This window comes from Tachypleus tridentatus, chromosome 6 (assembly GCF_004210375.1).
Source record: "Tachypleus tridentatus isolate NWPU-2018 chromosome 6, ASM421037v1, whole genome shotgun sequence".
Taxonomy (NCBI): Eukaryota; Metazoa; Arthropoda; class Merostomata; order Xiphosura; family Limulidae; genus Tachypleus; species Tachypleus tridentatus.
The window spans coordinates 91,902,569-91,918,887 of record NC_134830.1 but is presented as its reverse complement, the minus strand read 5'-3'; the positions used below and the strand labels follow the sequence as shown (position 1 = coordinate 91,918,887).

Below are 16,319 nucleotides of genomic sequence, written 5' to 3'. Positions count from 1 at the left end.
TGGAATTTAATGAAACACAGTAGTAACCAACAGTGAAACAAACATTGCATATACATTTGATTTGCTTTTAATATATTATTTTTTTAAAAAAGCAGACTGCTTGTTTATAGATGGAATTTATCGCAAACGAGTCACAGACACTTAGTGTAAAGAACCTGGCTTTACAAAACCTGACAATATGAAACATAAAATGTAATAAATAGGCAGTTTTTTTAATTTTATGGCGTTTTTTTATGACATGTAAGTTTTATTTCTTTATTTATTTATGAATGTATTTACTGTATTTAAATTAGTAGAGTGTAATACAAGATTTTGCCATAGCTTTCTCGAAAATATTTACTTTAAGTTCAATTTTAACGTACAGAATCACTTCTCTTCACTTTAGCTGTGCATGGGACTAGCTTTACTCTATTAGTTTTTAAATATATTGCCTTGTAAAAATGGTAGTTGCGACTTAATCTATAATGTTCCAAAGCAGACAGCTGTCTTCTCTGTTGGAGAATAGTGTAATGGCTTGGAATTTATCCACCTTTGATATTGAGAAATAGAGAGAGTAAGTAAGACGCATGCCATGAGTAATCTAGCACTTTTTTTTATATTACTGAAGTTTTCATTTAGAGCAAAGCTCTTCCCTGTTAAGCAGTGTGCTTTTTATTTTAGACTCTGAAATTCTGTAAAACTGTTTTTTGAAGATAGTTTTAGATTAGATCAGATAGTATGTTAAGTTCTGGATTGAGCTTATTCTTGTTTCACATTTTTCAGGGTATTGTTTGTACTTTTAGACTTCCTTTTTATTGGTGGATTACAGAGAGGTGGCTTACACTGAATTGGTAAGGGTATCTGCTAAATATTTGATTGTACATTCTCTCTTATGAGGTCCACACACAAATTACAAAAACTTGCCAGCGTTTTATGCATGCATTTTATTTGACTTTGACCATGCTGCTACTAAAGATTGCTGTTACACAAACTCTGTGACACATTAGAATTCATCAGGTCTCCTGTTTAGTGCACAGTACCCAATTACATGGCTAAAATATGCAAAAAATGAATATTTATATCTTTTATGTTTTTAGTTTGTCTCTCCTTTTCAGTTTAATTTTGTTTGTTGGTTTCACTCATTTTATAGTTTTATATGATTCACTATTTAGTTTAAATTTCTTACTCTTATTTATATGATAACACCATTTGATTTTTAGCTCGATCAAATATCGCTTATTTTTCTTATTTCAGTTAGGTTTTAATTATTACATTTTGGAGTGTATTGAAGTCTATCCCACAGTAGCTCAGAAATAAATATGAGGGCTTGTAACGCTAAAACAAACTTATTTTGGTACCTTTAGTGGGGGCAGCACAAATAGCCCATTGTGTAGTTCTGTGCTAAACAAACGCAACTGATGTTTATGTGGCTGTTGGATCCACAATTTTTCTCTTTTGTTTTTGTTTCTATCTTAGTTTCGTTTATGCAGTGTAAGGATGTAATCACAACAAATTATACCTTGTTACTTAATTTTTTATTTCAACTTTTAACATTTATTTTTCAAGGCCGGTATATAAGATTCACAAGATAAGAAAGGGAGAGTTATCATTAGGCAGATCACATTTCATGCTTCCATAACTATTTTATAATACTTCTTTCAATAAATATACTCAGATATATATATTTTACTCATTTTTCGTCACATGTTTTGCATGTCATTGACATCATTATACAGTGGATGGACAAAAGTAAATGTATGCCAGTTATTTACGTTTTTCTAATACACACGTATTTTATTCAGATACAAGTTTTTACATCTAGTTAGGGCAGATCTGAGCAGTAGTGATTTTATTTCTAATGCTACTTACATAGATTACAAGATTGTCCCACTTTGAAATTGTGTTAAATTTTTTGTGTAGAATTCGTGCAGATAATAATTTTGGACTGTTTTTATCTTGGTTTTTGTAAATACATAAAACTTAGACATCTTTTTATTCAAATATTTCATCCTCAGTGTAGTTTTGTACACATACACTTACCTGAAATCTAGATTATTAAAAGCTTTCAATTTCCAACACAATTTAACAGTCGGATTTTCTGTATCATAAAACTATATAGTTAAATACGCTGCATTTTCAGTGTTATAATTTTGCTTTTTGCAGGGGAAGCTGCTAATTAATGTGATTACGATGCTAAATCTAGATTGCTAATAAAAGTAGTCCAAGAATACCTTAAATATTCATGATGATTTAATAATCTATAAATGTTTTTGAATTTGGATAAACGCGACAATACATTATAAATAAGAATAATCAATGTTTGAAGATTCATTGAGAATTCTGTCAAATATTCAAGAAGTTGATTATTAGTGAGAAACTAGTTCAATGTCAGTTTTTACGTTTATTCTACTATACAGTTACTCGAAGAGTTAAGTGTTTGTTTCTCTATTAGAAGACGGAAAGCTAGACTTGTCTTGCAATTTATTTTGAAATTTTATACTTGTAATGTAAGTCCAGTTCACTTAATGATAGTGAATTAATTTATTTCTTTTTCAGTAAACTTTTACCACAGACACGTTCATTTGTACGCCTAAATTCTCAATTAAATTATTCCATGTTAACTCTTAAATTAGATATATGCCTAATTTCAAGTATAAAGTTTCAAAACAAATTGCAAGACTGAAGATGGACTTGCATTATTTGTAGTAGATAATTCAAAATACACCTAACACGTCACAGCACTAATGCAAGAAGTAGGGTTATTTTGGTGAAATTAAAATATAACTTTAATTCACTTCAACTACAAAATGACAACAACTCGATTACGTAAATTTTTGGCATAAAGCATTATTTAAACTGTTCAATCAAATTGAATTTAATATATCTTGTTTTTTTCTGTTAACACTCAACTACACTGTGTGTCTGTGGTATTATGTAGGGATGATGCAAATGACATCTCTGCATTTACTTCCTATTTTGAAATGTTTTCTTGTTTGTTTGTTTTTAGTGAAATGTTTCCATACAAATAGAAAGTTGTATTTATAGCCAAGTTTTAAATACAATGAGATTCTAACTGTAATATTTATTGTGTATCTATAATTGCTAGTAATTCCTGTTTCAGCCTGTATTTAAGCATTTTATAGGATTTTTATTTCATCACATATCAAAGTGGATATTCCGTTTGAAACTATTTATGTTTCATTACATAGATATTGTTATAAAAGGAGTGTGTGTGTGTTTTCTTACAGGAAAGTCACATCGGGCTATCTGCTGAGTCCAATGAGAAGAATCGTATCCTTACTTTTAGCGTTGTAAATCCTTAGACTTACCGCTGTTCTTCCAGCGGGAGACTGTTATAAAATGAAACACCGTACAGTAATTTCAAGTTATGATGACCACTTTGGGGAAATGTTTAAAACATAATTTCGATGCACAGTCCAAGCCATCCTTATCTAGGCATTTTGACGTAAACATATATATTTATATACTCATAGTTATTTTGGTAGTTTTCCCCCATTTGTTTAAGAGATTGTTTTAAAGGACATCAATTTTACAAGTGTCATTTCGTTTAGTTTTTTCTTCTTTTGGGCCTGGCATGGCAAAGCGTGTTAAGACGTGCGACTCGTAATCCGAGGGTTGCGGGTTCGCATCCCCGTCGCGCCAAACATGCTCGCCCTTTCAGCCGTGGGGGCGTTATAATGTGACGGTCGATCCCACTATTCGTTGGTAAAAGAGTAGCCCAAGAGTTGTCGGTGGGTGGTGATGCACTACAAAATTAGGGACACTAACGCAGATTTTTTTTTTTTTTTTATTTCGCACAAAGCTACTCGAGGGCTATCTGTGCAAGCTGTCCCTAATTTAGCAGTGTAAGACTAGAGGGAAGGCAACTAGTCATCGCCACCTACCACCAACTCTTGGGCTACTCTTTTATCAGCGAATAGTAGGATTGACTGTCACATTATAACGTCCCCACGGCTGAAAGGGCGAGCTTGTTTGGTGTGACGGGGATTCGAACCCGCCACTCTTGGATTTTGAGTAGAGTGCCTTCATGACCTGCAGTTTTACCATAAACACATGGTCCAGGAAGTCATTGATATTGCTCATTCTAGTTCGTTTTTTTGCCTTGTTCTCTGTAGTAGATAATTTCTGTTGTGGCCCAGAGTAATATATGGTATTCAGATTGAAAGAAGTAGCGAGTTTATTATTCTTTGCTGGCCGAATTGAGAACGCTTGAACGCCACAACCATTTAATGCTGTGAAGATCAAAGGTCATGAGGTGACATTGTCAAATGAATAAATAACCAGAGTTTATCTTTTGCATTTAGGTTCACTTTTTTTTTCACTCCTACTTGGTTTTATATATATCGTAATTGGTTCAGCATAGATTCATCTTTAGGGACTGAAAGCTGAAAAGCCATTTACTGATCCAGGTACGCGGAGTTGTTGTCGTGCCTAAATAAAAATTATTTTCATTATCTAAAGCACCTCAGTCTGTTTGTTTTGAATTTCGCGCAAAGCTACTCGAAGGCTATCTGCGCTAACCGTCCCTAATTTTGCAGAGTTAGACCAGAGAGAAAGCAGCTAGTCATCACCACTCACCGCCAACTCTTGGGCTACTCTTTTACTGACGAATTGTATGATTGACCGTCACATTATAACGTCCCCACGGCTGAAAGGGCGAGTCATGTTTGGTGTGACCGAGATTCGAACCCGCGACCTTCGGATTACGAGTCGAACCCCTTAACACACTTGACCATGCCGGGCTCCAGCACCTTAGTCATTTCACACAGGTTACTCTTTTCAATTTATGTTTGAATCTGCTGTTATTGTCGGATTTAACTACCTGAAAATACCATTGCGACAGGGCTATAAACAGAGGGTATGTGTATGTTTTCTTATATCAAAGCCACATCGAGCTATCTGCTGAGCCCACAGAGGGGAATCGAATCCCTGATTTTAGCGTTGTAAATCCGGAGACATAACACTCTTTTAGCCGGGGTCTAAACAGAGGGAGAAGAGATTGTGCTTTGGCCGGTACTAAATTCCTGTTGTGTGTAAATCAAATAAATCAAGGATTCATTGTCATGTAGCCATATTTTGCTATTTAGTTTATTTATATTTTAGTTTCAGTTATTTTGATTTCATAACTTAAGCAATCTACGAACCTTGATATAAACATAAAGTAGTTGTAATTAATTTTGCAAACGTCGTATTGCAAACTAGATTTCGCCCTCTTTATCTAGTATTATGCTTATTGTAATGGTCGGGAAATAAATTCGCGAACCGAGGCAGTTTCAGTTTGTAGTCTATATCGGTTTTTCCTGTAGTTGATGTCTTTTAGATTTGATCAAATTTTAGCTTTCTTAGAAAAGACGGGTAAAGTATTTTGAAATCATTAAATTATGTTCACTAGTTATAGTAGTAATTAATTATGTCAAAAGGTAAAAAACTCGACTGATTGCTATTTGTTGAAAGGAGTGTAGAAAGAATAGGTGTAGAATTTGCTTACAGCTGCTAAAATATAGGGTATTAATATCATAAACATGTTAAAAGTTTTGTTTTGTTTTGCTGCTGCAAAGGAACATTCTCTTTTTGTTGTGTATGTAGGAGAAATTATTTTTGAAGTATAAACTGGAGAGCTGCTTAAACAGTACAAAGAATTCTTTGAGTTTTGGGGAATAGAAATAGATGTATGACTGTTATGAAACTGATTTCTCAGGCTACAGGTATGGGAATAAATTATTTTGAAGTATTCAAGTTATAAATAAAAATACTCTGGAATATGCTTGGGTGGTTTGGAGTTGTCGAATAGTTTGCAAAGTAAAGATGAATTACATGCTGCATAGGCTTCTGTCAAGCTTTTTGGTAAGATATGTGGGAGCTCCAGATATTTTCATCAAAAACGTTTAAAGCAGATTTGTGTAGTGGTGAATGAGATTGGGAAATAAAGTTTACAAAAACTGATATCATAGCTAGATTAATGAGAACTGTTTGAAGGACAATATATGAACTCCAGTCTTTTAGGATGGAAGATAATGATAGTGTTTGAGCTTGTGTGCAGATTTTATTGCCATTTTTAAAGTAAGCATTAGATATGCAGCAACATATCAATTAATCTTAGACTTCTGAATGTTGGATTTTGTTACTTTGTACCTTTTTTTGTTTTTTTCAGACAGAGAAAAGCATCTCCTATAAGGAATTTGAAAAATTATGAAAATACACAAAAAGACAAATTGATCATATGGTTCTGTATTAACAAATTTAGGTTTGTCTACAAAATAAATATAATTTTTCAACAGTATAAGATTTGGTTAAATAGAAATATTTATTTAAGTAAATTTTGCAACAATAGCACAGAGCAGAATTCTTATTTTGTGTATTTGAAGAATGGGCAGAAAGGATGTTGAATGAAATGAGAAGGGATCAGTGATTTTTGTTCATTGGAGAAGAGTTAAGTAGTTACAAAGGTGTATAGCCTTATTGCAAAGATTTATATCCTTTAGTTTTAAACTAAAACTAATTTTTTAGTTTTGTTACTTTGATTCTAAAATACTGAGTTTTGTTTATATGTTTTGTACTGATATCAATGTTTTCTCTTTAACTTAGTGTGATTAAGTTGAAGCACATATCACAATTTTTAACAGTTAAAATTAAAGTATAATTAAACAACTTTATTATCAATGTATATTAATAACCTCAGCATCAAAACAAAGTTTATATATATTTTTTTGTTTTATGTAAGTTTTTATTTTTTAATCTAAAAAGAAAATATTTAGATAACATAGAATATCACAATAGAGCAAATATGGATTGAGCATGGTTTAGAGGAAGGACTGTGTTATTCTATAGTATTATGATTTTTTTAATTTTAGATTTGTAGATATGTGGTTATTTGTTTAAAATTAATGTTTTTAATAAAGTACTGTATTACTTTTTTAAACAGTGACTATTATATATGTATCATAGTATCAGAATGCTATATTGATTAATGAGCCTACTGATTGATCAGTTAATACTTTAGGAGGGAAAGCTTTCAAAGAACAAATTGCTCCATGCTATTTGTGTGTTTATGATACAAAACAAAGATGAAAAATTTGTTTATATATATATTTAACCAGATGTACTTTGAGAGGTCATGCATATTTAAAATAAATTTCACTATGAGACTTTGATTTTATGGTTACTAGCAGTTTCAGGGCTTTTCAAATCTTTTCCTCTCCAGTGGTGGCACATTTGGCTGATTTTGTTCCCATGTAACAGGTATTTACTATATTAACTTGGAACCTCACTACCAGTCTGCATCCATCCAAGCCTGTCAGCCAGCCTTCTCCAGACTTTTTTTGTTGTCCCAGAAACAAATCAGGGGACTGGTATTTTGTGTTCCTTCTATTCTGATTTGATGAAATTCTGGATTTTCCTCAATTTACCATGGGATTCTTTATCACACTCAGATTTTTTTTTATCTCCAGGACTATGGATGACCATGGTAGATGTCCTAAATGCCTATCTCTATATTCCCATTTTTCATTAGTTTAAATGCTATTTTTGGTTTATCTAATATGGAGTTGTGTATCAGTTTCACACCATTTTAGGCTTGATTTAGCACAGTATGTATTTTATTGGATGATGAAGGCCTTTGCCAAGCTTATACTAGGTTGAGAGTTGCATTTATACCACTATGTGATTGAGTGGCTCTTGTTAGCTGATTCCAAACTAGAGCCTTCTCAACTTGCACATACATCTGCTGCTGATAGATGAAGCTCATGTTTGAAAAGTCTTTACTTTTGCTAACTCTATATCTTATTCATTTGGATGAATTTTTCAACATTCACTATCATTTGGTCCCAGCCTTCTTCACTTTTGTTTCTGTTTGATGGAATGTTTAGCACTTCCTGCTCCCTCTGTTTTTGCATGTGATGTTCTATCACTTGTAGGGACCTCTCTGAAAGTCCTTGTTCTTTTGGGTTGGGCACATATATGTTCTCTCCATTAAACTTTGCATGGCCAATGTACTTTTAGGATCCCAATTTTCAATTCCCATACAAACAATCTGCATTGGTGGCTGAACAAGAAGAACAGACAATGACAAGAGCACTGCTTTTTTCTACCTCATCTGGTTTTGCATCTGCTCACAGATGCTTCATTTCAAGGTTGGGAGGTGTGAGTAATATTAGCAGGTATCAGATCAAAATGTCTTACCCTATCAACATCTAAAATTTTCTAGTGATGTATTGTGATTTGTTTTCTTCGTCTCTACCAACAATTCCATCATTGTAGTCTTTATCAGTTGCTAAGGGAACACACATTTTTCTCTCCTTTATGGTCAAGTACTAAAATTCCTTTCCTTGGCCCATGTGCTGTATCTCCTTTAATATCGTATTCTGGGTGCTTTTCACCTTGCGGCAGACCATTTTTCAAGACCTGGCAAAATTTAATCCATGGAATGGTCTCTCGATTCTCAAATTTTCAGTGGCTATGCAATTAGTGGATACTCCTCATTTGAATACTTTTGCCACTTTACTCCAACAGAAAGTAACCGTTTTTTTTTTCTTCTGTCTCTTGTTCCTTATCTTCAGGCCTAGGCAGTGGTTGTTTTCCATTAAGACTGGACCAACAGATATCATTTGAGTTCCTCCTGATTTGGTAGACCTCCTCATCATGCAGTTTTCTGTATTGTAATGTCAGTATTGTTTTTCACTGCCTTCCCCTCCCTCTATTTAAACTTTATCCTATTATTCCATGTTTTACGTGTCTTTTCAGAATTACACCTATTCCTTTTAGTGTGCGTGGGCCTTATCTGTCTGATATATTTGCCATCAACATTTTATATACTTTTCTCTTTTCCACACGTTCTACTTTATCCAGTCAGTTGTTCCTATTCCAAAACATTGATTTTTTTTTCTTCTTGCAGGTTTCACTTTGATCTCTTTCCACCTTTATTCCCAGTCTGATTCAGACAGAATCTTATTTCCATTGCTTGCTTTTCATTGTTACATTGCCCACATAGCTACATTTAGTGGTTCCCTTTCCCACTTTCTTTCATTCCTTGGCATTATACATCTCTGTGTAACTTTTTACCTTTTATCATTCCAAGTTGAGCTCATCAAGTGATTCAGTGGGTCTGTTTTTTCATGTCTTTCTTCCCAAATTTTGTTCCAGGTGTTGTCATATCAGATCAGGCACCTTATTTTTTTTTTCCTGGCATTTCATCTCTGTTATGTGTTTGAGGAAATTCTTCAGTCAGTTATGTGGATTACATCTCATATATTCATCCCCTCGGTGTGGATTCCTGTACATGGTGAGGGAACCTCCCAGGGAAGGTTCTGTTTTTTCAGGTTACCTCCTCTGGGGTCTAAACATCCACCCACGTGTTTGCCATGTGTGGTGACCCATGAAGGGGAGGAGAGGATCCTGGTGGTTGAGGGGTCCAACTTTAACACACCACTTTGGCCTTGAATTCCTGTAGATGGGTGGCCTTTGGGTGGCCCCTTTTGGGTCAGTCAGCTGGTCCACTTGGGCTAGGGTCAACCAAGTACCAGTGTTGGAAGTTCTCAACGGGTGTTGTGGACATTGTTTCTGATGCTGGTGTTTTGGTATAGTGCTCATGAAACCCTGGCGTTGTTGCAGTTTCCTTGCTTGACATTGCAGTTCATCCCCTTGTAGGGCTCCATGGTGGGTGTGGTCAGTGGGTCTATGATCAGCAATCTTCAACATCTGTACCACCAGTTGTACATCATTTTCTCATCCTACATTCAGAGAAACCTTTAGGGCAAATGCCCCCCTTTTTTATTCAGAGAGGACTAGAGGGACTTGCTGGCTCTCTAAAGTCAGTAAATAAGCTTTGATCTGGAGACATATTGGTTGAAACATCCACATCCCAACACAGTGAACTCCTCTTGAATTCAAAGGCAATTGGGGATATACCTATTGAGGTTACACCTCATGCTACTTTCAATTCATCATGAGGAGTTATTGTTGAGAGGGATTTGAAGAACATCCCCGAGTCAGAGATTCTCCCTGGTTTCTCTACTCAAGGAGTTTCTGCAGTGAGGTGCATCTCCACTTGCAAAGATGGAGTTACACTGCCTAAAAATATCCTTGTTTTGACATTTATATCATCACATGCACCTGCCACCATCAAGGCAGGTTATCTTAATTGCAGGGTATGGCTGTACATTCCAAATTCTCTCTGATGTTTCCAGTGTCAGACGTTCGGTCACTCAAAGCGTCATGTCGTGGTTCCCTCACATGTACTTGTTGTGGTGGCAAGGACCATGATGTCTATTAGTGTGAAACAGACCCACGTTGTGTCATTTGCAATAGTTCTTACTCTTCATTCTTGCCCTAAATGGTTGGAGGAAAAAAGAGGTGCAGCATTTGAAAATGATTTGTAACATTACTTATCCTGAGGCTCGAAAATTGTTGCCCATCACTTCATCTTCGACATATGCTGCTGCACTTCCTTCCACAACTACAGTGGGGTGCAGACAGATCTCTGTGCCTTCAAGAGAATCGTTCTCAAAACAAATGAATAGCCTTTTGACTGCAATGGTTAAAAAAGTTGATGAATCAACTTCTACATCCATCTCTGTTCATCCCACACATTCCAACAAATCCCAAGTTCCATATCCTTTGGTTCCAGGTACAGGCATTTTTTTGGATACATCTTTTTCTCGCACCCCAAGATGCAAAACAGTCATTCATTCGCATCCTCAGTAACAGGAATGCACTTCCAACAACAAAGACCTGCCCAATTGACCCAGAGCAGGATCCATGGAGGTTTATAGACCTCCCTTGAACAAGGACAGTAAAGAAAAAAGATGTGGTTATAAACAGAAGGGTACTCCAGCCAATTTGCCGACACATCATTAAAAATGGCCACCTTGATACAATGGAACTGCTGAGGTTTACGATCTAATTTGGTTGACATCAAAACACTGATTGCCTCCTACCATCCTGTTTGTCTTTCCTTACAGGAAACATTTCTGAAAATTGCTGATACAGTCACCTTTCAACAATTTTTTCTGTACAGAAATGACAGGCTGTGTGATGAACGAGTACATGGAGGAGTGGCACCCTGTCTTTGCTACTCAACACACCTTTGGAGGCCTTAGCCATCTGTGTTTCCTTGGGTCATACTATCACTGCTTGTTCTCTCTACGGGTCACCTGGAAAGACATTTGCTCTCATTGAACAGTTGCCATCTCCCTTTCTAATCCTGGGGAACTTTAATGGACATCATCCCCCTGGGGAAGTGCTGTTATTGATAGGAGGGGTTGCTCTGTAGAGTGTATGCTCTCTGATCACAACCTTTCTCTTTTCAATACTGGTTCTTCTACTTATTTTCATGCACCTAGTCACTCCTTTATTGCTATTGATCTCTCAATTTGCTCCCCTTCATTATTTTTCCATACTTCATGGAGGATTGACAATAATCCATGAGACAGTGATCATTTTCCTATTCTTTTGAGAGAGACTGGCCGTGGTCGATGCCACCCAACCTGCATGCCCTGGTTGAAGCTGTATCAGACAGACTGGTCCACTTTCACTGTTCTTGCAGAACTTGATCCTACCATCATCTGTCAACCATCAATAAAAGACTGAGTGGCAGTTGTAACTGACTGTATTACACAAGCAGCTGCTCAATGTATTTCTAAAACCTTGACACATTTTCCACAATATCCTCGTCCGTTGTGAAATCCTGCCTGCCACATGGCACAGAAAGCTCAAAAATGGGCCTGGGATACTTTCTGTAGATATCCCACACTTTCAAACTACATCGCTTTCCAGCAGGCCCTACACATGCTAGGTGGGTAAGACATCAAAGCCAGAAGAAATCTTTTAAGTTCACAACTGGCATATCTTCTACCACTAGTTCCAAAGTCATATGGGACAGGGTTTGAAAGGTCAGTAGACACTACACTTTTGTCCCCCTCTCGATCTTACTCTCTAAAGGCAAAGAAGTAGCTGATATCTGGAGCATTGTTGATACTCTAGGTGAAAGCTTTTGCCAGTTATCTAGCACTTCTGGTTCTTCCTCCACCTTTTTGGCCATCAAGACTCGGGCAGAGTGATCACCTCTTTTCTTTCCAACCGATTGTCTCTGTGACTATAATCATCCCTTTACACTGGTGGAACTGAAACTGGCCCTTCATCAGTCTGGCAGTACATCTGTTGGACCAGATGATGTACAGTGTGACATGCTGCACCACCTATCTCCTGCTTTTCTTGATATTCTTTTGTTTTTAACCAGATCTGGCAGAAGAATATTTATCCTAATTCCTGGCACCAGACTATTATCTTACCTCTCTCTAAGCCTGGGAAAGATCCAAAGATTCCTTCAAACTATTGTCCAATTGCTTTGACAAGCTGTCTCTGTAAGACCTTAGAGAGGATGGTTAATACTAGTCTTGTTTGGTTCCTCGATTCAAACAACCTCCTCTTGCCCACCCAATGTGGGTTCCAACGATAGCACTCCACCATGGACCACCTGATTTGTCTTGAAATGCCAATCAGAGAAGCAAACAACATCATCTTGTATCAGTATTTTTTGACATTGAAAAGGCTTATGACACAACATGGAGGTACGGCATTTTGTGAGACCTCCATATATATATATATATATATATATATATATATATATATGGATTACATGGCCATTTATCCATTTTTATTAAAAAAATTTTAATGGACAGGAGATTCCATATTCGTGTGGGTTTGACACTTTCCCTTTCTTTTCTACAGGAACTTGGAGCCCCTCATGGCTGTGTTTTGAGTGTCACACTTTTCAGTATAAAGATTAATGCCATCACTGAACAACTCCCTCTCACTGTTGCAAACGGGCTCTATGTAGACAACTTTCACATCTCATGTCAGTCGTTGAACATGAGATATTCAGCGGCACCTACAAACTGCCCTCGATTGTGTATTAAAGTGGTCCACAACAAACGGCTTTAACTTCTCTTTCTCTCTAAAACCGTTTGCATGCACTTTTACCACCAATGGGGTATTCACCTTCATCCTGAACTCCATATCGGTGAAGTTGCACTGTCTGTGGTCCCTGAGACCAAGTTCTTGGGGCTTACCTTTGACTTTAAGCTGACCTTTATACCACACATTAACCAGCTATGGGTCAAATGTATAAGAGCACTGAACATCCTCCATGCCCTCTCTTCCACCAGTTGGGGAAGGGATTGATGCTCTCTTCTAAAGATATATCGTGCTCTTATATGATCAAAACTTGACTATGGATCACTGGTCTATGGTTCTGCCAGATCCTCGGCTTTCAAGATGCTGGACCCCATTCATCATCAAGGACTTTGGCTCTGCACTGGGGCTTTCCGCACCTCCCCAGTTCAAAGCGTATACGTAGAGTCTCATGAACCTTCTTTGCACCTTTGCCATCTGCAACTGTCTTTACTATATTCTTCTAAACTTTGTTCCTTACCAAAGCACCCCACCTGGGGTTGTGTTTTCCTTCCTCAGTAGGTCATACTTTTTCAGAATAGATGATCTGCCATTGCTACTTTTGGCCTTTGCATCCAGGTGCAGTTGGATGAATTGGGTCTGTCTTTGGATAATATTGCAGTATCCACTGGTCAGCCTGTCCCGCCATGGCTTATTACAGTCCCCAAATGTGACCTTTCTTTAGGTTATCTGAGAAGAACAGATAACTCCTGATTGGAAGTACCATCTTTTTTTTACTGAACATCTTTCAAACAATCTTTCCATTCCAATTTATACGGATGGTTCCAAATCAGGTGACTCTGTGGGCTTTGCCATGGTTTGTTGCAGTTCGGTGGTTGCATGCAGAATTCCCTCTACAGCTTCTGTGTTCACTGGTGAACTGTATGCCATTTCTCTTGCCCTGGATCATATTGAAGCTAAGCAGTACTCCAATTGCACTATTTATACTAACTCGCTTTGTTCTCTACTGGCTCTGGAATCGCTTCACATTGGTTCACTGATATTCAAAACCGACTGGCCCATTTCTCATTAACATCTACTTCTATCTAGTTTTCTGAATACCAGGCCACGTTGGTATTCACGGGAATGAGCAAACAGACACGGCAGCTAAATCTATCTGCTCTGGCACTATCACTGCAGTGCCTATTCCATACATGGCCTATGATCCTGTATTCAAAGCTCGGCTCTGTGCCAGCTGGCAGTTGACTTGGAGTGAGCAACAAGCTTTTCCAAATAAAAACCCTATATTGGACTTTGGCCGTTTTGCTTCCATAAGGATCGGAAGGAGGAAGTTGTTCTGACTAGACTACGTATTGGCCACAGTTTTTTAACTCATCGTATTCTTTTATCTGAAACTGATGCATCAGTATGTAGTCTCTGTAACACTCAAATCACTGTAAGCCACATTTTACTTTCTTGCCATCGTTATGATTCTCAATGATGGCACCATTTTAAACATGTTCTGTCCCAAGGTTTATCTATAACATTAGTCAGTGTTATTGGTGACAGTGACACTGTCCACCTTTATAAAGTTTTTAGTTTTTTAAAGGCCACTAATCTTTTTAATGTTATTTGTTTTATATTTATTCATTAAACCTTTCTTGTTGTGGTTCCCTTATAAGAATGACAATCTCTCTAGTTCAATTTGAAATTAGAAAATGGTTGTAACATTAAATAACTCGACACCAAGACTGGAAAGGCCAACTTCAGGTGACTAACGCTGCTGTTTGAACTATCTATCTGAACTACCCATTAATCATCCTGGCAAGTTATTATTACAATTTTGCGGCATGTCTTTTAAAACTTTTGTTACTTTACTTTTTGATAATGGCCATAATGATGCATAACCTGAAACCAGGACTGGAAAGGCCAACTTCAGGTGACTGATGGTGGTTCTTGTACTTACCTGTTAGTCTTCCTGGTGGGTTATGATAATTACCATTATGTTACAGAAAATCCTTTACAACTTCTCTTACTGTAGTTTCTCTCTTAACATTGTAGACTGGATGTCAAGATTGGTTTTACGCTATTTATGTTTTTTTAAACTTTGTTTCACCTTCATTTCCTTTTATGAATTTTACTACATTTACTTTACTTTTACCTTTTTACTGAACATTTGGTGCAGATAGCCTAGCTGCTTTGTGCCATAAAACACTAAATCAACCAACCAACCATATATTTATTTCCTACTATCTTCATCAAGATAATGTTTCAGCCTGTTGTTATCTTGTGGTTTGTTGGGGCTGTGACTGGGTAAGTTATTTTTTATATATATAAAAGATAACTTGGATATGCCACTGGAAGAAAAAAATTCCAATGGCATGTACAATTTAGTATTAGGATCCTGCTCAGTGGTGTTACCTGTCCAAATGTGCTTCCTTTCTCTAAACTCTGCTCTGTACAGTCAAGATGTATAACCATACCCAGTGACACATACTGTTGCAATGGGGTGTTCCACAAATTCACTAGAAGGTTTTACTCACAATATATTTACCTCATAAATATATCTTTTTTCCAGACTGTACTTACCCATGAACTTGTATAGGTAAAGCAGAATGGGATTGCTGTATCTTCAGTTGACTAAATCAGGGGTGGTCTGCTTTTCAGTATAGGAGTTTTTGGTAATCTGTTGCACTGTCTCTACTGTTGGTGTTTCTTGAGACTCCACCACATTTTGTTCCTCATTGTTCTTTTAATAGAGTGTGGGAGTCATTGCCATTTTTGAATTCTGAAATTTTGAAATAAAAAAAAAACTTATCCAATTTTTTTTCACTCCTCTTGGTTAAGAGAGTTAACACTTATTTTTTTTTTATATTATTCATAGTATTGTAGTTAATAACTTTATTTAATTACGTGATGCTTTAAACAATATAGATTAATGACATACAGAAAGTAGACTAATTCCCTTATCTCTCAAAACTTTTTTGGTGACTTTCTAACTTTGCAACAACAGTCGTTACAAATTCATCCAAACTAGCCAATAACTTTTCCACATGGAATCTGTTCATATTCTAAATGAAATTGGCACTTAACTGTTCAGAACATAATGTTATACATCATGTCATTTGATAATGAAAACCTTGAGTTTCTATTGGTTATCGGTAATATATAATTAAACTTAAGGGTGAACTATAAATGATTTATGAAAGAGAGGATGAGGTATGATTTTCTATTCAAAAGCTTTGTAACCAACAGAGTTGAAGACTATAAGAAATGTATTTTATCTGAGCATTGAAGATTTTATAGAGAGTAATATACATTAAATTTTGTACTTTTTCAAGGAGTAGTGGACAAAATAGGGACGATGGCATGCCAGGAGAAAATGTGGGGTTTTTTAAAATTTTACTTTTTAGAATTAGGAATTTAAATTTATG

General features: G+C 36.3%; 1 protein-coding gene across 5 annotated transcripts in view; it reads left to right on the top strand.

Annotated features, from left to right (window-relative positions):
• Window positions 1-5,225: 5,225 nt before the first annotated feature.
• LOC143253041 (ras-related protein Rap-1b-like) overlaps window positions 5,226-16,319 on the top strand; it is a 58,541-nt gene continuing 47,447 nt past the window's right edge. For 2 of the 5 annotated variants that reach the window (XM_076506131.1, XM_076506130.1), the window contains exons 1-3: window positions 5,226-5,355; window positions 5,587-5,705; window positions 6,152-6,244. In XM_076506131.1, the coding sequence (XP_076362246.1) occupies window positions 5,668-5,705; window positions 6,152-6,244 (131 nt within the window). In that variant the 5' untranslated portion in view covers window positions 5,226-5,355; window positions 5,587-5,667. The remainder of the gene's footprint in view (window positions 5,356-5,586; window positions 5,706-6,151; window positions 6,245-16,319) is intronic. The other 3 variants (XR_013029311.1, XM_076506129.1, XM_076506132.1) reach the window with 2 other exon arrangements.